The sequence below is a fragment of the Kogia breviceps genome, chromosome 2 (assembly GCF_026419965.1).
Source record: "Kogia breviceps isolate mKogBre1 chromosome 2, mKogBre1 haplotype 1, whole genome shotgun sequence".
NCBI lineage: Eukaryota > Metazoa > Chordata > Mammalia > Artiodactyla > Physeteridae > Kogia > Kogia breviceps.
This window is the reverse complement of record NC_081311.1, coordinates 82,310,889-82,336,176: the sequence shown is the minus strand read 5'-3', so window position 1 is coordinate 82,336,176 and position 25,288 is coordinate 82,310,889. Positions and strand designations below refer to the sequence as shown.

General features: G+C 45.2%; 1 protein-coding gene across 2 annotated transcripts in view; it reads right to left on the bottom strand.

The window, feature by feature from the left end:
- The window catches only part of SIPA1L2 (signal induced proliferation associated 1 like 2), a 109,566-nt gene that overhangs the window by 63,481 nt on the left and 20,797 nt on the right, over nucleotides 1-25,288 (bottom strand). For both annotated transcript variants that reach the window (XM_059053816.2, XM_059053818.2), the window contains exons 3-6: nucleotides 23,848-24,036; nucleotides 15,156-15,330; nucleotides 10,742-10,845; nucleotides 1,776-1,933 (exon numbers count right to left, since the gene is read on the bottom strand). In XM_059053816.2, coding sequence (XP_058909799.1) covers nucleotides 1,776-1,933; nucleotides 10,742-10,845; nucleotides 15,156-15,330; nucleotides 23,848-24,036 — 626 coding nt within the window. The remainder of the gene's footprint in view (nucleotides 1-1,775; nucleotides 1,934-10,741; nucleotides 10,846-15,155; nucleotides 15,331-23,847; nucleotides 24,037-25,288) is intronic.

The window sequence follows — 25,288 nt, the reverse complement described above, 5'->3', positions numbered from 1 at the left end:
ACCCTCCCCGGTAATTTAATTAAACACAGAAAATCCCAAAGAAATAAAAATAAAAAGGTATTACTTATCCTTAAGATTTTTTGTGCTAATCAACCACCTCACGATAGAAGCATGAAGATAGAAAGTAATTAAAAATACTTGATTTGACCTAAGAATAGCAGCCTATAAAATAACACCAAATACGATAAAGCCCTAGGCTTATGTTTCCAATCCATTAGGAAGGCTCATTTAAGAGTACTCTCCATAATTACCATTCATCAGGGGAGATCCCAGAAGAATAAGCCGACTGAGCATGTTTGCACCAACGTTACCGGTTTTAAGTGTATCGTTTATACAGACTAGAGGTCCTTTTCTTCAAATATCACTTTTTTTTTTTTTCTTTTAATAAAAAGTCGTTCTGAGTGTTCAGGCCAGGGGTCTTGAACTGAGGTGCGTACAAGGATCACCGTGGGGGGAAACCATGCAGATGGAGAGAGCATATGGGGTGGGGATGCAAGCTGGAGACACCAAGCACGCAGGCCAGTCTCTTTGCCCCTAGGAGGGCACGGCTGCAGTTCACAGGCCCCTCTGTCCCCTCACAGGTACCCAGGCCTGGGCCCCATCCAGGCCCGGGAGGCAGCTCAACCGGTAACCACTGCTTTAAGATAAGCACCAGGAACTCTAACAGGTGTTTTGCATAATTCCTGCTAGTCATTCCTCATAACTACACATTGAAGTTGGTACTATTATCCCCAGTTTTCAGGAAAGGAAATGAAGGTGCCAAAAAATAAGCTAACTCGTTACAAAGTGCCATGAGGGGGCAGGAGAGCTGGATTCTCACTCAGGTCAGAGACCGACTCTTTTACTGACACCCCACAAGGCAGGTGGAGCCTTCGGTGACAGCTGTTTCCTAAGGAAGAGCATGGGTACAGGAAGGGCAGGCCTCGTCAGTCTCGGGATTCCGAGGCACCTGGATGGCCTTTTGAAATCACCAGAGCGAGTGTCAAACCCCTATCTCGACACACCACCACACCACCGTGTGCGCGTTTCCAAGCTCTTTGACGGGAAGCAACATTTTACCACCAGAATGCATTCCTTTCAGGGAAGCACTGAAATGGCCAGATCCTCCACCTCTGAGGCTGCTATCAATCAAGCGATGGTCTGGCAGGGACTGGAGGAAGTCTTTAACATTGAGGAAAGGTGAAACCTAGGAACTGTGAACTGCTAGGAATTTCACTGTTTCAAAATGGGAAGAAGGCAATTATTTCTTGCAGAAAGTACCTGAGTGTAAGACTTCTCTGGTGGCGCAGTGGTTAAGAATCCGCCTGCCATTGCTGGGGACACGGGTTCAATCCCTGGTCCGGGGAAGATCCCACATGCCGCAGAACAACTAAGCCCGTGCGCCACAACTACTGAGCCTGCGCTCTAGAGCCTGCGAGCCACGACTACTGAAGCCCGTGTGCCTAGAGCCCGTGCTCCACAGCAAGAGAAGCCACCGCAATAGGAAGCCCGTGCACCACAACAAAGAGTAGCCCCCGCTCGCCGCAACTAGAGAAAGCCCGCACACAGCAACCGAGACCCAACGCAGCCAAAAATAAAATGAAAGAAAAGAAAGAAAAGAAAAGAAAAGGAAAGAAAGAAAGTGCCTGAGTGAAGACCATGGGAAATATAATTAGAAAAAAAAAAAAGGATAATTACGAGCATAGAAATAATAATTGGAAAACTAATTGAAAGACATTTTGGGGAATGAGGTCCTGTTGGAACAACCCTGAGAGCATGAAACGCCAGGGACTCACCTGTAACACACATTTTCAGTGCATGGATTATGCACTTTGACTATGACGAAGACATGTTGAAAGTGGGACCGGATGCTTTTTGGAGTAAAAGGAAGTGCTCCAGGCTCTTGGAAGACAATGGTCACGATGTCATTTCCTATATGCCTTTTCCTCAGGAGCTGCAGTCAGGAAAGTGAACACACACACACACACACAGAGTTACAGACACGGTTTTCTGTAAAAACAAGATACGTAAATGTATACAGTTCACTCAGCATTCAATTTCAAGGAGTTATTTTAGAAAAGCAGAGTCTTCCTTTGGAAGCTAAGGCTCCTTGACATGGCTGCATCCAAAGACCTGTGGAAAGAAAAGCCTCGGTATTTAAGTTCATCTTTTGCTTTGAAATGCAACTGGTGTTCTCTCTCCTTTTCCTCTTTTTCATTTTTTGCCCTGAAATAATAGCACATTAGAGCTAAAATTGCTTTAAGGAATCTTGTAGATTAAGCTCTTCGCCTTAAAAGGAGGAGACGGCAGAGTGTCCAAGGGAAGGTACAGTGGCTGAAAGTCTTGCACTAGGGTGTCAGGGGCTTAAGTGACACGTGCATTTCTGCAACAAAAATACAGAAGACTGTTATTTTGGCGGCTGATATATTCAAGCTAATTAACTGAAATCTAGCCTTTTCAATGTATTTCGGGAACACAGAATTCCACCAGATTAACCGTTGGAAAACCCAGTAAATTACAAATGCATCAGGAGAGAAGGAAGCCCAGGGCAGTAACACCTGAACCCCTTTACTTGCGATGTTCCTTCTACCAAGAATGCCCCCTTCACCCCAAGTCTCTCCTAGACCACTCAGGTCTCTGCTGAGCTACCAGCACACTGGAAACAATGTCCTTGGAGGGACTGCAAGGCCCTGCACCCATACCCCAGGCCCACAGCGACCATATTAGTTGTCGTGTCCTATTCTAAGTCTTGGTTTACTTCTCCTGCATCAGGTCATAATCATCAGGAGGGCAGGAGATGTATCTTGCTGACTTTTGGCTTCCCAGTTTCTAATGGCCCGCCCAGGACACAGCAGACACCCCCACACACACACTGGCTAAGTGAATAAACAAACGTTACAAATACACAATCACAGCCACATAACACTGCGCAATAAAACTGTGACCAACTCTGAATACACACCAACAAATCCATACGCTCCGTAAACTTATGCACCTAAAGCCATTAGGATCTGTGCTCACAGAGTCTGTGATCCTCAGTTTTCATAGAGACAGTAATCCTTACATGAGTTGGTGATGTCACTGCAGGAACGGGGTAATCTCAGGTAGTAAATCTCTCTTTATGAGCAATAACAGAGGCAAGGAGCTCACGCTTAAATTTATTTGGCACTTACAGAACATACTTCACTGTAAAGAGCATTAATTTCAACTTTTAAAACCTTTTAAACCCAGATACAAAAGGGATTTCATTGTCAGGCCCCTGACTTGTGATTTAGCATGATAAAAGGCCTGGAAAAGTGGGAACGAAATGTCCATTCTTCCAGAGTTCCCTACTCTGGGCCAGTTAAATCGCTGATTCATATGCTGGAAAACTCCTATTTAAATCCCGATGGTTAAAGTTATAAACACACAAAAATTGTTTTACTGCCTGAGTGAACTTTTGAAAGCTATATTAATAGCCATTAATGAGCCAGCTGTCGTTTTTAAAATGTTTGTTAGGTATTTAAGTAAAAGGTGACATTTTAAGATGCACATTAAAAAAATCAGTAGCAAACTAGTCATATATTCACCGTGTTACTGTTTACCCATCCTATAGTGGACACAGATGTTAACCGCAATAAACATTTCATGAAAAGAAAAGAAAACAAGGCAAGGACACGTGTCTAAAACAAGCATCACGGGACTTCCCCGGTGGTCCAGCGATCCAGTGGTTACGACTCTGTGCTTCCACTGCAGGGGGCGGGGGTTTGATCCCTGGCCGGGGAACTAAGATCCTGCAAGCCGCACAGCGCGGCCAAAAAAAATAAATAAAAAAGTAAAACAAGCATCATGACAAGCTGAAAACTGTACGAGGCTAAGATATATTCTTCCCTTGTTTCTGCAATAACTGAAATACATGATTCACACGGACTGTAACAGGACAACAAAATTCAGGAACAAATGAAAAATTAAAAGAAAAACTGAAATACCTAACAGTGTGTTCAATGTATTTGCTGAGCACAAACACAGTGGCTTACACTGTACTTTCCTCTATATCCTTGAAACGCGGGAATTCTCGATCTCCTTGAAACGCGGGAATTCTCGATCTCCTTGAAACGCGGGAATTCTCAGACTGATGAGACGATGGAGCTTGCAGGGGCCAAGGCCACGTGTGGAATTCTGGGCCCCTCCTTCCCCAGTGACTAGGGCATCCGCTGGCCACGATACTGGTTAACCTCAGAGGGCAGCCTAGCCTCATCAGTCGGTGAAACGTGGACAGCTATTCCTACCCATTTCTCTTGCTCCTGAAGGAAGACCATGGGTCCAGTTCTATCTACACTTCACCACAGGAATATTTAAAGAGCAAGTTAAAGGAAACTTTAAAGCTAGTTAGTGACCTTGATGACGGCCAACCCGCCTTTGCCCCTTTCTAAGCATATTCTTTTGCTTTGTAAAATGGGCTAGAAATAGTTTTTAAAATCTAGTTAATTTAACCACGCTCACAAAATACACTTTGTAGAAAAAGTGCAGGGGAGGGAGGGGAACAAGGAGATACATTAAGAAGAGGAAAATAAAATCTCAAGCTCTCTGGAGAGAATAAATGAAGAAAAATGAACACCTGGCCCATCAATAGGATATCTGAATCTTTTTACAGACTAAAGGAATACAGCAACTGGCAGGTTCATGGAAACGTTATTCATTGTCAGACATTAAATAACCTAAGTAATTCTTAGGCTTCTTATATAAAGGTTAGGGTTCTCTTCAGCAGTTAGTTATGTCTTGTTCTAACTTGTCAATGAAATTCTGTAGAAGTCGACTCCGGAAATGGAAGGGGAAAGGGCATGGCAGCCCATAAACCAGGGCAGCCCAGCAAGACAGCAAGGCAAGTTCCTGGTCACCAAGACGCCACCGGTGCTATTTCAGGGATTAAGGAACGACGTCTTCTAGGCCTTCTAGACGTGAGAAGCTCCTAACACTTCTTCAGTGCCCAAAGGGCCAACTCAAGAGTCTTCAACCGCGAGAGTGAGTTGATAAATATTGTATTCGATTTACAGAGTCAATCCTGCTAACTTCCCGACACCTGATTCAAGCTGTGAGCCATCAATAAGCTCTTGGTATGACAAGGAAAGTGAAAATGTGATTCTTCACCCAATTCCCTGACAAAAAGCATACAGATGCTACAGAAATAGCAACCTGTGGGTTTATCTTCAATTCTTTAAACACACTTCAGGGTTTCACAGGTCCAGTTTCAAAGTGGTGCAAGAACCAAAAACAAGTGAAAACAGCCAACCTCCAGGCAGCTGCATATGCATCAAAAATGGCATAAAGCTGAACTTGGTTAGATCTACCAGCCTCTATGCAAATAGGTTCATTTGTTAAATTCTTTAAAAAAAAAAAAAGCATGTTGCACCTAATTCTGGAGGAGAGGAGGAAAGGGCTGCACCGTAAGAAGATGTGATGCGGCTGGGATGTCGTTCAGAAGAAGTCTCTCAGGGTCAGCGATGAGAAAGCTGAATTTGAAACTGGAGAAGGCGGATCTCCAGAGAGAGTTTCTTGTCTTAAGAAGCAAACATGTGAAAATGAGCATGATTTCAAAGAGAATATTGCATCGTTTAATGATTACAAGTTCTGAAATTCAAAGAGATGAGTTCAGAAGTGAGGAAAAATATTAAATGTATCCCGTTTTGAAAAAACAATTATAAATTCTGGATCTCAGTTCTTGGGGTATTGCCGGAAAGCCCCAGCAGTAGGAGCAGGGCTGACAAAGACTGGTCTGTCCCGATCCTTCCCGCAGTCTGGCCCCGTCACCCCCCTCTCCCCTTCTGGACAGCCACCCTGTCCCTGCAACACGCCCACCTGTCTCTGCAGCAGGCACCTTGTGTTTGCCAACCCTTGCTTAGAAAGTGTCTCCGCTTTACACGGAGCGCTAGCTTCTCCTCCTTCAGAGACCGTCCTGACTTTGCACGCTTGCACACAGAACATACACAAACACACATGCATGCACACAACACAGCCCCCTCATATTCTCTGTACTCAAAAGAGCATGTACCAGTGGTCAGAATTTCGCTCTCATTTTTAAGAGACATCTATAAAGTTTCCTGTATAAAGACATAGAAAAAGTGAACATAGAATAGTAGTCTGGCCAGCAAGAAAGAGGGGGAAAACCTACACACATTACCACATAAATACAAAAGATATTGCCTAATTTGCTTCCACAAAAAAGTGGCCGCTAATTAACCACTCTGATCTCAGATCAGTGAGAAGAGGTCAAATTTAATCACCGTTTCAAGGATGCATTGCTGATTTACCATTCTATATAACCGATATAAAAATATTATATAAAATATTTTACCAATGGCAAGAGTAAATGCACAAACCAGCTAAGCAAGACTGAATATTTTGGAAATGGAGAAACAGAAATAAACCAAGAATGCGGATTTTTAATGATTTAATAACAAAGTGAAGATAAGAAAAGATTATGATGATACAAATATTTCTCTTCTGAAACTGGGCAATACCAGCCCTTTTTCAAAGCAATAATTCTTATTATCCGGTATAAGTATACATTCTTCTTTCTGGCCTGGGAATAAAGCTAATCATGAAAAGCTGAATACACCTTTTATGCTTCCAAAATATTCCAGATTACTATTTATAGGTGAACCCAAGAGCAGTCAGGACCTGGCTGTAGAGCATTTAATGAGGTAGATTCCTCCAATATTTAAATGGTTCCTCAGCTGTACCAATTAGGGACTTACAGAAGTATGTACACAAACCTTTTAAAGCAGGGGCTGACCACCTGTCTAAATTATATGGAGAAGGGGTTCCAGCCTAGCCTCACGAGCTCTGTCCCTATTTCCTCTGTAGATGTCAAGCCCATCCCTAGGCTAAGACCAGGATTCTTCAGATGGAATCTGAGAAACCCAGTGGTTTTGTCTTTTTCCTTAGGGACCTCCATGGAGCTCAGAAAGCCCTTCCAAGCAGGGCAGTTCTAACATTACACATGCATTCACACACACAAAAAAAGTTTACTGTGTGCCAGGAACCATGCTACCTTCATCTGTTTATATACTTAGTTTGTCTCTGCCAAAGTGAAGTCCGAAGCTAATTTGTGGGGTTCTTTCCACTGATAACATCCCATGATGGCTTAACTACGATCTGTCTATAGGACAAGCAGGAGGGAAGCACCCAGGGGAGACAGCCCTGGGAAAAGTGGACTGACTGCCAAGCAGACCCAGAGAGAGACCTGGGGGATTTGACTGAAGAGGGAAAACACTCCAAGAACGGGATTCCTTATCTGGCTTCCTTATCTGGCTAGGTTTTCTTTGTAAGAGTCCAGACATTCCAAAGATTGAACTCTCTTGCAACTGTCATGGACTCTCTAAAGACTTTTAATACATCTCGGAATCAGCTTTCGGCTTGATTTATTATAAGAACAAACACAAGAAATTGTATCTGATGTGGCTGCATCTGGAACAGTGAAATAGTCACAAATACCATGGGGCTAATGAGGCCAAAGTCAGAGGTGCAATTCACGTACAGACCAGTTAACTTTGCTAAGTTCTGTGGCCTCAAACTGCAGGCATGAACCCGGAGGGTCACTTCAGACACTTATGCCCTTGGTATTACCATAATGTGTGGGCACGGGTGAGGTGGGCGAGAGAGACGGCAAAGTAGCACAACCCGCAAAAAATTTGGAAAGTCCGTGCTCCAAGGCGGCACAGTGCCATCACTGATCTATGACCAGAATATTCTGGTCATTCTTCATTAGCAACGTGTTAAATGTCAAAGTAAAAATGATTTTCTGAAATTATTGATAAATTCGTCCCTTCCTTTCTTAACTATTCAGGCCTTAGCTTTTCATGATAGGTCTTTAGGACTGGGAACAGGAAGATAAAATGAAAATTAAGTCATCTAAAATACTTGTCCTCTATATCTCATAACATAAAATAACATAACATAACATAACATAACATAACATAAAATAACACCTAAAACTCACTGAGCACACTCTGTGCCAGGGACTATTTTGAGTGCTTTACACATATTGACTCACCTAATTCTAACTACCATCTAAGAAAGGTTCATTCATTCATTCGTTCAACAAATGTTAACTGACTGCTCTCCACGTTCTGGGTAGTGGTTCTGTGTGCATACAACACTCAGTGAAGAAAGAGGTAAAAGTCTCTACCTTCAGTGATAAAGGAAAATAAAGCACAGACAATTATGCCCAAGGTCACAAAGCTAAGTAGCTGGGATTCATATCCAGGAAGTGTGGTTCTAGAATTCTTGCTCTTAAGATCTACATTTTTCTGCTGAAGCTTTTTTCCAACCTAGAAGGAGGAAGCCTCAAAGAAGGCCCTAGAATCACGGAATTCTAACACTAAGAGGGAGATGTTATGCATCATCTTGTCCAAATACGCTCAGGTGTGCTACACCTCCCCGCTTCCAAACCCTTGGAAGGTATCTCAAAAATAACAGCATTCTTCCCGCCTGAGCCTCGGTGTAGAATTCTTCCTTCTCAGTACAGGTCTCCAAGCACCCACTGTTGGCCACCTAGACCACATACTCATTATATAATTATCAAATTTCTTGAGAACTAAGAATCTTTTCCAAGGCCACAAGGCAAATGACTGACTACAGTAAGTTCAGAATACAAGTTCAATGACTCTTATCCCCCATCCTACACTCATCCCTTTTATATTGTGATTACTCACCTACATCCTACGTTGAGTATATAGATTTCCCAATGAAACACATATAAGAGCATATATATTCTACATATAGTAAGAGCAACTGAAAAAGCAAAACAAGCAGTTTTCTACCTCTAACGCATCAGCATAACATTCAATGCCATGGATTCTCACTCAAGTTAAAAAAGAAAAACAAAAATGGAACCAACAAGTCTTTAGGCTACGGAATTTGTACTATACAATCTCAATGTACAGGGATTTCTTTTTTTTTTTAATCTCCCGTTTGGGAAGTTGAAAACACCCACGTACCTCACTCCCCACCCCCCATCCTTCCATCCACATTTTTGTGTGTAGGACTTTTCGGGGAGAGTTTCAGTGAAAGAAACTCTGGTATAAAGAACTCAGAAAACCACACTTCTACTTACTGTTCAATAAAAAGGGGACGGGGGAAGCCAGCTTTGAGTTCTGGTAACAGTAAAGTCAAGGGACTTCGAAATTCCAGAGGTTGCCCTCTGAGAAACAAGGGAGTGGATGTGGAGTCCAGTGACTCAGGTAACTGGGGAGCTGGCAGGGCCTTGTGGTTTGAATGCTCCATGAGTGGGGTCCAAAGGCACTGGTTCTATTTCCACTAAGGTACTGACAGAGTCTCTGGGCCTGAGTCAGCCCTCTCAGGTTTCTCAGCAACAACTCACCCAGAGTTTAATTATTGGATGATTGCAAAAGTATTTGCAGGACAACTGCATGGTCTAAAGTTGAGCATCTTAATATCGAGTGAGTCTATAAGGCATTATTCCAAATAAATGTTTGAAGAGCTAGAAATCCTTTAGTTTAAAACGTGTGTAAAATTCATACGTGTGATCTAGGGATTGTAACTCCATGTCATAAAAAACATACAGACATGTGATCAAAAGACAGATCCTCTGAAGGTAATGGGCAGAACTCTGATTACTAGAAAAGCCTATAGAAAATACAGGAAGGACAAGGAATTGAGGTTAAGTATTAGGTAGAAAAAACCCATCTAGTAATTACCACGAGAAGAGGAATACACAGAGGAGCTGCAGCCCCAGATGTGACAAGCCGGGCTGGGGGTCAGGGGCCTCTTCTTCCTCCTGGCTGTGGGATCTAAGGTGGTCCTTCCCACCTGGGAACAGGGCAAGTGGCCTCGCTGGAAAAATGCACCCCTTGACTACCTTCATTGAATTTCATGAGCATTCAGAAAAAAAGCAAAAACGAAAGACAAAGTTCTCTGCAACAATTAAGTTTCATTCACACGACAAATGCTTATCAAACAACTACTACGTAGTCCCTGGTGCTTTAATTTAGAGCAAAGGAGTGCGGTTACGCGACATCAGCAAAATTAAGTTTTCTAAGCATGGAAACAAACCTTGCTTTAACTCTGGATTCACCCCAAATGTAGTCAAACCCCTAAAAGTAAAGAACGCCACAAGTGAGCTACAAGATTCTTTCTTACAATATTTTCTAGAAGTTATCTACCCACACGCAGAAACCGCAGCTCAGGTTACATCAGTTGACTTCTTCTGTCATTAATACAGTTGACACTGCTTCCCATTAAGATTTTGCCTGGCAAGCAATCCAGGTGAGTGTGGAAGAGTTTCTAAGTTCTGTAAGAAAAGAGTGCAGTGGCATGGACATATATACACCACCAAACGTAGGGTGGATAGCTAGCGGGAAGCAGCCGCATAGCAGAGGGAGATCAGCTCGGTGCTTTGTGACCACCTAGAGGGGTGGGAGGGAGGGAGACCCAAGAGGCAGGAGATTTGAGGATATATGTGTATATATAACTGATTCACTTTGTTGTAAAGCAGAAACTAACACACCGTTGTAAAGCAATTATACTCCAATAAAGACGTTTAAAATAAAAAACAACAAAAAAAGAGTGCAATAAAACTTGTGCCATAATAATCCCTTTAAAGCCCAAATACTTCCAGATGATAAAAGAGTCAAAGACTATGAACGCCATTCAAAGAAAAAAACCTAATGATTCTTTGCAAATTCGAAATACGCTGATACCATCGAGGGGCTGCCCTCGGAGGTGGCTGGCATCTGCCGTGGGGGGTGGGAGGAGGCCGTACCTGCTGCCTGTTGTTGGGCGTGTGTGGGAGCATGGTGCACACGTGGAACATAAGCTCGTAGTCTTTGTACGTCGTGTACAGGGAATGCGTTCCCGTAGAATCAGCTGAAAACAAAGATTAATTGCGAGAACAAGTCAGGCCACTGCAGATTAGCAATTCAACACTTAGAAGGTCATTATTACAAAAGGCAATTCAACCGAAAAGAACAGACCTCCCAACTATAAAGGACCAGGGTCTCAGGGGTGGCCCCGCTCTCCCACTAGGCCCAGTTTCTACCACTTTCCAGCCCACGCCTGCGGCCTGAGTTTTCTCATCTGCTCTCACCCAGGCGCTCTCTACTGAACGCGTGGTTTCCCCTCTCTTTTCTTCTACACTCTTGCCTTCGCGGTGCTTAGATGACCCACATGGGCGAGATGCTGCTGCCACAAGAAGTACAGGTGAGCACGGGAGGAGGAGGTGTGGCCTGGCGCCGCTCTGGGTGCAATTATTAGACGGGGCGGAGCTAACCAGAAGTTATCCTTGCCCCATCATGTGTGTGCACACGTGTGTGCGTGTGTTTACAGTTAATTATCAGTTATTCTTGGGCACCTGACCTTCCAGAACCCAGAAAAAAATGAAACAGGATTGACTTCAGAATATGGAAATGGGAACGAAAGATGTTAAGGATTTCTTCCCTGAATGATGGAAGTAATTTTCTTCTCTTTCTGACAGGCAACGCAATGATGCAGTCATATGATTAAGACCAGGGAGGATGAATGTGATCTCTTACTGCATATTATGCACTGATACATGTTAAAAAAACTATGACATCTGAATCCCTGTTAATCATACAGCTATTCATCTTTTGAAAAGCAGAATGGTTCTGTGCAAATTCGAAACCCATCTGTATTATCAACAGATTACCTCACTGAGAGTTTCAGACACCCAAACCAACAGTGGCTATAAAACGTTTAAGTAATAATTTTAGGACGGAAGTTTGAACCACTTTGCATATGTATAAGGACAAAAAGGTAAACAGAAATTAAGATGTAAAGAGGACTCAAGATTGCCCTTCTCAATCCTTGATCTATATACAGGTTTACCTTCTACCTTTTAAACAACAATAAACAATACTGTTCAATATTATTGAAAACAAAGTTTATTCCATTGTGTTTGTTGGGGAAACTCTAAGTAGTGATCTTGGGCTAACCTTTTTTTAATCTGAAAATTAAAATGTTTACTTTAAGAACATTAAAACACTTAACCTTCACGGCCATTTATTATTTTCTTTCTAAATCATGCAACATATTATTTCCAACATTTACATCCAACTCAGAAATAGTCCTGAAAATCCTCTAGAAAAAAGTATTGCATACAGTTTTGTGCTGAGAGGTACTCATAGAAGGAAATTTCATGTGTAAGGGGAGTATGTAGAATGTTTATCTATGGATACTGATAAATCAACTTGCAGACGGTCAGAGAGGATATTCATCTAATAAGCTCTATATTATCCAGCCCCCATTTTCTCTTTTAGCTATTCATCAAATGCATACTTGTTATTTTTTTTAGGACTTCTTAGAGAGTAATCTTCCATTTCAACTGTCTTGTCTCAGGACCTTAAGGGTGAAATGTGGCTTTGGAAGTGAGCAGGCCGGTCGTGAGGGGATGACGATTGTTCCTCCCACAGAGAAATAACACTGAAGGTCAGATGATGAACTAACCCTGCAGGTTCAATGACTCCCCTCACAACACTGTTACTATGACGCTTAAAATTCAGTAAGAGAAATGCTGACAGGTATTTCACAGTCTGGTCAATGGGCTTCAGATTCAGGAAATCATAATGAAAAAAGAAAAATGCACTTTTAGGGGGAAGGGGGAGAAACACTCTCAAAAATGTGGTCATAATTTATCTATCCCAAGTAGTACTAAAGGACGAATTTCTAAAATTAAGTATTCAATATTTTCAAAGTTTTTATTTTAAACATCAGAAGGGTAATGCAAAAGGTCAACTCAAGATTGTTCAAGGGTTTGCTGCAAATATCTCTGTTCAAAAGGAGATACAGGGGGGCTTTCCTGGTGGCGCAAAGGTTAAGAATCCGCCTGCCAATGCAGGGGACACGGGTTCGAGCCCTGGTCCGGGAAGATCCCACATGCCGCGGAGCAGCTAAGCCCGTGCACCACAACTACTGAGCCTGCGCTCTAGAGCCCGGAAGCCGCGACTACTGAGCCCGTGTGCCACAACTACTGAAGCTCGCGCGCCTAGAGCCTGTGCTCTGCAACAAGAGAAGCCACCGCAGTGAGAAGCCCGCGCACCACACCAAAGAGTAGCCCCTGCTCGCCTCAACTAGAGAAAGCCCACAAGCAGCAACGAAGACCCAACGCAGCCAAAAATAAATAAATAAATTTATTATTTTTTTAAAAAAGAGAGGGATACAGGGCCATCATGGCAGTCTCCGGTTTTATCATTCTCTGCAGCCAACCAAAGAAAGGCCGGCCACGGCCTGGGGGTCTGTACTACCGGTTAGCAGGGCACCTTAGCGGCTCACAGCGCCTCTGTTCCTACCCCATTTCATTCTGTACTTAAGAGAGGAATAACTCATTTTAAAGCTGGAAGGGACATCTCAGATACTCTAGCCCGAAACCCTGACTTTTGTTTGTGAAGAAAATGAGGCCCAGGTTTGCCCAAGGTCCTGTGGGCAGGCAGAATGAAAACTGCAACACAACTCTCCTGTATTTAAGAAGGAAGATATATTTTTTTGCCCACTCCACGAAACATAACTCTTAGAAACCTCCTCTCTAAAGGCATGCCACGATTTCTTTGCATCTCATAGAAGGTCTTGCTCATAAAAGTAAAAGACTCGCTGATTATTAGAATCAACACATCAAAATCTTGTTCCGATGTTATCATTTCCTTGCTCTAAAGTACTTAGCACTACCTCTGTAATGCATTAAAGACATCTCTTAGGTCATCAAAACTCAAAGCTGATGTCAGTTCTATACATAGGAAAATATCTGCATTACCTCTGTTGTAGTTTTATAGAATGTACAGCTCAGAAGCTCTTAAAATGCTTCCCCAATCCACCCCACAGCAGAGGGACGGCAGGCATGCATAGCAATGAGTCCACGTTGGCAGTGGTTCTCCTGAAGGGCGTCCCCTAAGGGTGTCACGCCAGCACCTCTAGGGGGTATGTGGAGGTCTGTGGGTAAGGGCAGTTTGCACAGGAAACAGAGGAGAAAATCGGAAAAGGTCTCACTGATCCTTCTTAAAAGAGGTGGGTATTTGCAATGGCTGTCACAAATTATTTTCTAACCTTAACATTTCTGAGGCATGAGCAATACACATTCAGCCTAATAGTCAAACTCCAACCTTGGCGTGTGTGGAGGACACACAGGGCCCGCATGTGAGCCAACACCGTGTTCAGGTCTTGCGATCTATCCTCTACGTGTAACTTTCAAAAACAGATCAAAACCCCAGAACTGATGACGGGCCGTGCGCACTAGGGTGGCACCATCGGCGACCTAGGCAAGTATCTCTGATGGTCCCAAGGTGAGCAGGCTGGCGGCCGCAGGGGCTCAGGTGGCCTCCATGCCAACCCTGGCTTGGCCACACATTGACCTTCTCCCAGGGGTAAGTTTCCACCGGCCCCTCCTCTAGGGCTAGATGCCCTCCCAGAACCTCCAAGTTCAGAATCTATCTGCTCATCCTTCATTAAAAGAGCAAGTGATTAATTGCTTGACAATAAGCAGAATTTCCCCAGATACACAAAATTACTCTGCCTGGTATTTTTAGGTGTGCGGAGAGCAACTATATAACAACACAACTACGAAGGTGAAATGCTTAGAATTTATGAGGACCATAGGGAACACGATTACCTAAATGAAGAGACAAGACAAATTCACACATCATAGGAGGGCACCCACAGGTGTCCCACTCGAGGGGACCTGACTACGGTTCTTGGAAAGCAAGATGCGTCAGCTTTTTCATCACTGCTTCAGCTCCCCAGGTAACATCGTGAAAACGGAAACGAGCAAGATAAGGCCGTGAGCACGGTCTGAGTGGATGTGGTGATGCTTAGACTTTCAGAAATGAATGCAGGGCTCATCCTTGCTGCAGTGGGACAGGGTGTAACGGACAGGTGAGGTGAAAAGAAAGAAGAACATATTAAAAGATTATTCACCAAACACCAGGGAATCTCTGCTCTTGTTACACAGGAACAAGAACTGACCCTTTGAGCTTACGTGAGACACAAAGCTCTTGAGAAATGTGCTCCCCTCTGCTCATGTGAGGAAATCTCGACTCCGTCCCAAATAAGCCAGCTCGGCCGCTGCAGGGGGTCAAGAAGGGGAGGGCTCGGGATTGCTAGCTTAGACGTCTGCGGTGTGCCTACCTTTGGAGCATTAAATTTGTGCACACACAAGCAAGTCTGAAGCTTACTTTTATTGTCCAGCTGAGCCCGGTATTTACTAAATCCTTTCAGCCGCACCCTCTGGCCCAGCAGATCGAGGAATTCTTCAAAAGCTGGTCCGGCCGTCTCGTTGTTGTACATTTCCTCCTCGGTGCTCTGGCCGGCTCTGCAATACAGGATCCCGATCTTGTGCTGAAAGCTCAGCTGAAATGGGGCAGAAAGGGAATTACTCGGCAAAGAGTATCAGACAAGGACACCTGAAACTAACCAACATTGTAAGTCAACTATACTCCAATATAAAATAAAAATCAGGGCTTCCCTGGTGGCGCAGTGGTTGAGAGTCCGCCTGCCGATGCAGGAGACACGGGTTCGTGCCCTGGTCCGGGAGGATCCCACATGCCGCGGAGCGGCTGGGCCCGTGAGCCACGGCCGCTGAGCCTGCGCGTCCGGAGCCTGTGCTCCGCAACGGGAGAGGCCACAACAGTGAGAGGCCCGCATACCGCAAAAAAAATAAAAATAAAAATAAAAAAATAAAAATCAAATTAAAAAATAAAATGAAAACAGAAAGTATCAGATGAGCTAACTTCCAGTAAAATTAAAGTGATAGGAGCTGAGAATTCTGTTCTCAGAAAAGCATGTCAGGACAATTCCCATAAGCTAAGAAGCAAAAGAATAAGCAGCTGTCGTTGTACACAATACTCCAAATACATAACAAACCCAGAAACCCAAAAATAACAGCTGGAGAAACGTCAGACACCCTAAGAAATATAATGAATAGCCTTGCCCATGTGGGAGCTGCCAGGTTTCCAAAATGGAGAGCCAGGTTCAAGCATTTATTTAAAAATACAACTGTGGGGCTTCCCTGGTGGCGCAGTGGTTGAGAATCCGCCTGCCGATGCAGGAGACACGGGTTCGTGCCCTGGTCCGGGAAGATCCCACATGCCGCGGAGCAACTAAGCCCGTGAGCCATGGCCGCTAGGCCTGAGCGTCCGGAGCCTGTGCTCCGCAACGGGAGCGGCCACAACAGTGAGAGGCCCGCATACCAAAAAAAAAAAAAAAAAAAAAAAAAAAAAAAAAAAAAAAAAAAAAATACAACTGTGGAAATATTTAATCTCATACCCTCTATATAGTCATGAGCATTATCTTCCAAGTTAGAAAGAAAAAAAGGCTGCACACTTTAAAAAGTTTTCCCTCTCTGGTTCCTAATGCTTTTTTGTTGTAGTTATTTGAACATTCATGGAAATACGAAAGACTGTAATTAAAAGAAACAAATCAAATTCAGGTCTGGTAAGGAAATTGTGATATATGTATAGTGATAGAATAATGTTTTGTTTCCATAAAAGTTAACTCTGACTCAACAATTACAGTCATTTCTACATTTCTGACTGTCTTGAAAACATCTGCTAAATATACAATAGGCCATAAAGAATTTTAATAGCAATTGAAGATTTCCTGCTGTAGCTCTATCTCCCTGTCTATCCCGTATCATGCTGGAAGCTACCACAGTGCTTTCTCCCAAGGCCAGGGAGAAACTGGATCCACCTTTACAGCTTTCTTATTTTCCCTAAAGAGGAACTACTTGTCCCTCAGGCAATCAGGGCACTTCATCTTACTAGCAGCAATCTGAGCCTCCAAAGGCTGACGGATTATCAGCCCTCTGATTCCCTAAAGGCATCCCTCCGTAACACTGTTCACTTTTATTATCAAGCTGTAAAACAGAGCCTTTCATCAAAACTCACAGCTGAGTAGATCAGTAAAATAAGGTAAAATGGTACTCATTTCCCTTGAGTGGCAAAGTGAGAACAGCAGTCTCATCCCAGTGACCAATGACAATGTACAAAATCCAAGAAAGGTAGGGATCCGCCTTCTCGGGGCGTCTCGGCAGAGATGCTAGGGGAAGCTCGGAGCTGGGCAGGCAGCCAACCGCCAGTACGTTCTACACACGCTCCACCTTCTCAGCGCTACGGGGGAGGGGAGGAACCAAACGAGACATCAATCACCGGTTCGCAATCCGACCGGATAAGCTACCTACAGGGATGGCTCCCACGGTGAGGGGTTTGGGGGTTGGGTGGAGAGCGCACAGGCCCCCATCACACAGTGAAGACAAGGATCCAGGCCCTGAATGTGGGGCTATGAGATGCTGGGCGTAGGCTATTAGTGTTATGAGTTGTGCACTAGTCCTTTAGCAGCGTCAAGACAGAAACAACATTTCTATTTGCCCAGGGATCGAGGAATAAATGTTTCTGATCAGTTCAACTATCCAAATAAATGAGACACCACATTTACTGCAAACAGACCATCATCCTCAAAAAAAAAAAAAAAAAGAAGAAGTATAATACAAACGTCTCATATTATTTCACTAATTATTTCAGAACACTAATTGTTCTGAGTGACCCAGAAGACACTCCAGGATCTTAAAGTACTTTAGGAAACACTTGGAATTGGCAACTGTCACCACACGTGTGGGTGACCTTGGCGACTGTCAGAACTGGATAAATCCTCTAACGGGACCTCTAAGGGACTGCTGCACCTCCCGGACACCATGACGGGGTGACCTCCCTTCTGCTGTTAGAAGCGGTTTTCCGCTCTCCCCAGTTGTCCAGCCCTGGCCTCACGGAGAGTCCCCCGGAGATCCTGTGGGGTGACCAGCAGGCACAGGTGCCCAGGGCCCCATGGCCCCCTGCCCACACGTCCTCCGCACCCAGCAGGGGCAGCCGTACCACCGCCCGCGTCCTGGGAGCGCACTGTCCCAGGGCTGCCGCCCTGTCTGCTGCTCCCCTAGAGCCCTGCCACCTCTCCTGGTGCCACCTCTCCTGGTGCCACCTCTCCTGGTGCCACCTCACGTCACACCCCTGCCACACCTGCAGCTTGTCCCAGGCAGCCCCGCCATCCCCAGCAGGAAACCCTTCCCCTGCCTCTTTGTGGGGCAGGCCCGGAGCAAAGCTGTCTGTGGCCCCACGCGGGGGTAGCAGAGCCCTCCCTGGACCAGCACCGTCTCTCTCTGATTCCTGACTCTTGCGGACTTGACGCTCCCTGTGGACTCAGGCAAAGGCCAAATACCTGGAGAACTGAATGCCCCGGAGCTTCCTTGCTGAGCACCGCGCCATCCACTCACACCCCTCTCCTTCCAGCCATCGCAGACCAGCCTGAGTCTACATCCCAACCAGCAACAGGACTTGCTTTCTGCCCCAACAGCCCTGGGCCCATGGGAATCAGGGGATGAGGCTAAATTAGACTTCAAAGCCCCCAGGTGTCTTGCCCCAGCTCCTAGAGCTCCGCTCCAGTGACTGAGAATAAACCACTGTGGCCTGTTTACTACAAGGCCTGTGATTCCACTAAAAGAGTAAGAGGATGAGACACGGTGTGAAGGAAGAGACCTCTCTCACTCTTATAAACCTCATGAAATCAATGGAAATGCAACACCAAGGCTGACCCCCTCCTGCCCATGGTTCATCAGAAAGCTGGCACACCCCTTCAGCCTGATCACGGTCCCAAGGGGAGGACAGACTCCAGGTCCCCATGAACCAAAACCCCCAATTCTCCCGGAACAAGGCTTTGTTCCTAAGCCCTCTACACCTCAGGCTGAGTCTAACCCCGTCCTACTGACCTTGCTTTAACTGTTCCGATGCGGATCACAGACAGTCCCACTGTCCTGGGGTGAATGAGGCTGGCATTTGGGCATCGCCACAGTCAGAAACTAAAAACCCCCACTTGCCAAAACGCTATACCGCTCCCGTGCCCAGAGTTGGACACACAGACCCCGCACAGACAGGCAGACGATCCCTTGCCTCCTGGGACTGGATAAAAACTGAGTGCTCTGTTCCCAAGGCCAGAAGCCCTGTCATTACTGAGAAGACAACTGAAATTTAAAGGAAGGTGACAGAAAACAGAGCCTCAGAATGGCCTTGAAAATAAACTCAGGTGTGCAGGAAAGTCCTTCCACTGTATCCTCCCAACTCAACCACCTGTTCTAAGCATGTAGTCTCATCGATTTAGACCCGCCTGGCTTCGTGTCAAGTAAACCTCATATGTGAGTGAGCATACACCTGGGTGAGGAGACAACAGGAGAAGGGGTAACTGGCTTGCGAACAAATTAATCCAAAGATGTCCTAATATTCTAAGTTAGTGAGCTGTCATAATTTATCTGAATTAATTTTTTAAGAAGTCAACCTAGTTGGGTAAAGATAAATTAGGAGTTTGGGATTAACAGATATACACTACTACATATAAAATAAACACAGGGGGCTTCCCTGGTGGCGCAGTGGTTGAGAATCCGCCTGCCGATGCAGGGGACACGGGTTCGTGCCCCGGTCCGGGAAGATCCCACGTGCCGCAGAGCGGCTGGGCCCGTGAGCCATGGCCGCTGAGCCTGTGCGTCCAGAGCCTGTGCTCCGCAACGCGAGAGGCCACAACAGTGAGAGGCCCGCGTACCACAAAAAAATAAATAAATAAATAAACACAGGGAATTATGTTCAATATACTGTAATAACCTAAATGGAAAAGAATCTGAAAGGGAATACATATACATGTATAACTGAATCACTTTACTGTACACCTGAAACTGACACGTAGATCAACTACACTTCAATTAAAAAAAAAAAGTCAACCTATATAATCTTAGGAATTCACCTGTTATGCAAACTAGGATAGTCTTTTAAAAAGGAAAAATGTAATCTTAGAGCTTGGGAGGTGAACTTATGTAGATAAGGTAGCAAAACTTTCAAAGTCCTGATTGATAATTACTTCCCTTATGATTCTCCATGGCATGGAGTCTTCCTGCTCAAAACATCTTACCAATTGTAAAGAACGGAATGAATGACCTGATACCCACTATATCTCCCACTGATACCACAGGTCTTGCGCAGAGCAGATAAACACAGTGACAGTCAAACCAGGAACAGATTCCAAACTCCAAGAAAGCAGAAAACGACAATATGTCCTTTAAAGTAGTTTTTCAAGATTAAAGCCCCTGAAGACCAGTAACATAAAACTGGCCCATCCCCCTCCCTGGGAAGATTTTTCTATCAGGAAAGTAGATAAAGACAGCACTACCCAGAAGAGACTCACAACACCCGAACAGGTTAGGGCAACTTTTAAGGATGCTTTAGAAACCAGGATGTTAGAAAAGCTGTCTAATATCTTTCGGAGATGAACATAAATAGTAGCTCTTGCTGACGTAATATGGAAATTAGATGCCACTAAGAGTTGTGGGACGTTAAAATGTCATATTGTACACCATCATGAAAGTATACCAGAGTCAAATAAATATAATCTCAAAAGAAAAAACACGTGAATACAGCTAGAGCTCTAAATGCACTGGTGTGCTTAAAAGAAGCACCCAGTTCTCAAAATTAATTCACTGACATCAGATTGTAAACAGGTGTTCATTCAAAGTACCCGAAGGCTTGGTTTAAGAAAAATTCCCTGGCAGAGCCATCTTTATAACCTTCAATGCTTCCCACCGGTGTAGCTCCTGGACCTATTCTGCCGGACAGACATCCCAAGAAGTGCCTGCTTCTTTCTGTGAGGAGACAGTCACCTGGGGCTGCTGTAACGTCTCTCAGGGCTTGGGCGTCAGGATCCAGGCTGCGGAACACCGGGCCACCTGTGGACTCCTCCACAGCAGCCTGAGGGACCAAGAACCTCATCCGCCAGGCACCTGCTGCCCAGCAGGTAAGGGACATGTAATCAAGGGAGAAGCAACACACACCAGAAACATAAAGGGATTAAGACCACGGGGGTCGGCACCTCTCTTCCAGACTCTTCCATGACACGGAAGTGAATGTGTAACGAACAGGACCCTATGGGGCCTTCCCAGGACAGACCCCTCCTCCATATCCTCTGCTGTAGCTCCTCTCTGAAGTACCCAGATAATAGACCAGATAATAGTATCTGACGCCTATTTCCTGAGTTGTTTTTCAGATGCTAAAACCACCCCCAAATGGAAGAAATTACTTGATGATCATGAGTAGTAGCCCCCAGACCTTCTGGTGCCTAAGGACTGACCACCATCAGCCAATCAGAGAACTGTGCACAAGCTGATCACAGACCCTGGGGTTCCCCTCCCTCACCTGGCCTTTAAAATTGCTCTGCTGATCAAAACTACAATGAGGTATCACCTCACACCGGTCAGAAGGGCCATCATCAAAGAATCTACAAAGAATAAATGCTGGAGAGGGTGTGGAGAAAAGGGAACACTCTTGCATTGTTGGTGGGAATGTAAACTGATAGAGCCACCATGGAGAACAGTATGGAGGTTCCCTAAAAAACTACAAATAGAATTACCATATGACCCAGCAATCCCACTACTGGGCATATACCCTGAGAAAACCATAATTCAAAAAGAGTCATGTACCACAATGTTCACTGCAGCACTATTTACAATAGCCAGGACACGGAAGCAACCTAAGCGTCCATCGACAGGTGAATGGATAAAGAAGATGTGGCGCATATATACAATGGAATATTACTCAGCCATAAAAAGAAATGAAATTGAGTTATTTGTAGTGAGGTGGATGGACCTGGAGTCTTTCATACAGAGTGAAGTAAGTCAGAAAGAGAAAAACAAATACCATATGCTAACACATATATATGGAATCTAGAAAAAAAAGGTTCTGAAGAACCTAGGGGCAGGACAGGAATAAAGAAAGACGCAGATGTAGAGAATGGCCTTGAGGACACGGCGAGGGGGAAAGGTAAGCTGGGACGAAGTGAGAGAGTGGCATGGACTTATATACACTACCGAAGTAAAACAGCTAGCTAGTGGGAAGCAGCCGCATAGCACAGGGAGATCAGCTCGGTGCTTTGTGACCACCTAGAGAGGGGGGATAGGGAGGGTGGGAGGGAGGGAGACGCAAGAGGGAGGAGATATGGGGATATACGTATACATATAGCTGATTCACTTTGTTATACAGCAGAAACTAACACCATTGTAAAGCAATTATACTCCAATAAAGATGTTAAAAAAGAAAATAAAAATGCTCTGCTGAAACCCTTCGGGGAGTTTGGGGTTTTTGAGCACAAGCCACCCATTCTCCCTGTACTGGTGATTTTACAATAAACGCTGCACTTTCCTTCACCCAAACCCGGTGTCAGGAGATTGACTTTACTGCACCTACGTGCAGGTGAGTGGATCCAGGTTTGGTTCGGTGACAAATACTGTCCTTCCCCCCAAGCCCTCCTGAACTCTGAGTCCCTGGACCAGCAGCGACACACCCCCTCTGTCCCTCCATGACAACAGGATTTCCTCAACTGCCTCATGACCATTCTAAAAGCACTTTACCAGTGATGACCCTGATGAACTCTTCTGTGGGATTTTAGCAGTCAATTGTTCAGGGTTCAAGTTTTGCTTTGGTTTAGTTGTTTTTTTTAATATATCAGCCTTCATTCTTGAGAAAGACAGACTGCAGGATTATCCACTCTGAATGTCACAGTGCCTGCTTCCTCTGGCTGAGAATGCAGTGCTAATTTGCTAGCACAATTACAACTTCAACTCTTAGAATTCCAGCCATCTGAGTAACAAATACTTCACCAATATACCACAGGGAGTGTGTTACTGGGTCCACCAAGAAATCCCGCATACTCCCTCCAAAACATGAGAAAGAACTGTCCTTGGAAAATTCTGGGAAGGCATCACAACTGTCTTTTTCTTTCTGCAAAGCATGTATTTAAAAACAAATCCACTCATTTAAAATAAGTTGCATACCCTTGGGCACCAACCACTCAGTTTCGCCTCCAAATTATCTTGCATCTGAAGTTAAAAGGCTTCTTTCCATCCTCTGGGCCACCACCTAAATCCTGTCCATCATTAATTCTCTCCTGGATGCTATTAATGATCACATAATTGAGCTCCAGGCCATCATCAGTCTCTACCTTCACCAGCCTGCCCAGCTCCCTTCTACCAGAATAATTGTCCTAAATGACGGCTACGAGCATGTCACATCCTCCCGGCAAACCTTCAATGTTCCCTACCACTTCCTTGATCCAGTGCTAACTCCTTAGCCCAGCATTCAGTCCAGCCTCAACATATTTTGTAATTGTTGTTGTTTTAACTCCTAACCTCCCTGTGTGTATCCTTCTCTTGTAAAGAAACTGGCCATAGTTTCTAAAAGAGCCAACTACTCGTATCTCCCTGTTGGAAATCTACTCGAGTCTAAAGGCCCGGTTACAACACCACCTCCTTCAGATGTTACTTTCTCTTTTCCCGGAGCACACACTGTATATCTATGTCTCCGTGACCCATGACCACACTAACGGCTGTGGTGTTCTTGGTCTTAATGGCCCCAAGGGTAGGGACCAAGTCTTAGTTTCAAGCCTCCTGATACACTGCCATCTGTTAGCATGACACTTTGCACACAGCAGACAAGAATAAATGTTAGTTCAGGGAAAGCCCCAACGTGAGTTCTTTACACCCTGGGAAAATACACCAGCAGTCTCTAATAATCATGAATCAGATCTGCTCCTGCTGGCTGGGACATACCGAAACCCCGGTAAAAAACAATGCAAGTCACAACTCAGCAGGAGGTGCATTGCACTTATTATTAAAGGCATCGTATGTTACTTAACTAGTATAGAGGCATACTCGGGAAAAACTGGAGAGAAAATGCTTTAAGGCATTAAAAATAAATGAACTCCAAAGGCAGATGGACGGGAAAACTCCAAAACACTCAGAAACATGGACACAAAGTCGCACACACTTACAGCCTCCCACGTGATACACACCCCTTGCTCATCAAGCTTGAGCAACTGCTCCGAGACCTTGGGTGAGTTTGAGGCCTGCCTCAGGCACTGGATGCTCAGCTCTGGAATGACGTATTCCAGGACTTCTTTGAGAGGGAGTCCTCGTGCGGTCCCATGCCTGGCGGTAGAGGGTATAGCATCTTCCAAAATCGCTCCTCTCAGGGTTGTCAGCTGCAGGGGCAAAATACAACATTCCGGTTAACGCTTACTCCTGGCTACCTCTTTAAAGCATAACTTTTTAGTTGCCTTAAAAAAAAAAGGAAGAAAGCTAAGGCTCTTTTCGGAGTGGGGCAAAAGAGGCTAAAAGTTCTCGATCTGAAGAAGCAAATTCAACACTCAACAGTCAGTCTTTAAACAACCGGAGGACTCAGGGGTCGGGAAGGAGCCAGGAGGGGCTGATATAACCAGACGTGTGTGAAGCACGAGGAGGAGTGAGACAAAGCCCCGCAGGGGGACGTTAAGTCACTCCCAGCACGATCGGAAACGACCTCCTCCATCCTTCCATTTTCTTTTTCCCATTTTTCTCTACATCATCTTCTTTTCTTCCACTTTTCCTCTTTAACTTTCCATTGCTGGCAATTCCCGAGGCTATGTGGGGTGATTCCGTGACCCCCGTGGGCAGGTGACCCAGGGCTGGAAAGACCGCCACCGGACTCTGCCTCCTGATCTGTGATATGTCCTCAAACACGTCGTGAAAGCCTGGAGCCACTATTCTGACACATGTCATCTAAGCCCAGGTCAAATACGAGGAGAGAGGAGGCCCAGCACGGCCAGCCGAGGGGCCTGGTTCTAACCCCGCCCCTCCGACTCTTGTTACAAAGCAGCCGTGGTGGTCACTACGGCGCCTAGCATTTGCACACTGCGCCGGGGCATCGCTGTGCAACAGGACTTTCTGCAGTGGTGAGACCGTCCTCCATCTGCAGTGGCTGATACGGGAGCCACCAGCCCCGAGTGGCTGCAGAGCGCCTGACCTGTGACAGGTGTGACCACGGAACCACATTTTTTATTTTATTCAATTACCTTAAATTTAAATAGTCACACGTGGTTAGTGGCTACTGAACGGGACGCTGCAGGTCCGTAACTTACAGTATGTCACCTCCAGAGAGGGCTTCCTTGCCTCTTTATGGCACAGAGCCCTGTTCACAGGCAGTGGGCAGCAAAGTGCCAGGCTTGGGCAGGGCCGGCGAGGGGCTCTCTGTACTCTGATCCAGAAGGAACCACATTCTGGACCGTGGGGCCGACACACTCCCATCTAATTACAGTGGTCAAGAGGATAAAAGGTGACGTGCAGGCCAGATCTAGTTCTTCCTATAAATCAACATCTCCAGCTACACGGCTCCACGCGTCGGCCATATGGTGTAGAACAGTCGCACTTTTCACTCAAAGCAAGACCAGCGGGGAGGCAGCCTGGGTGCTGGCGGGA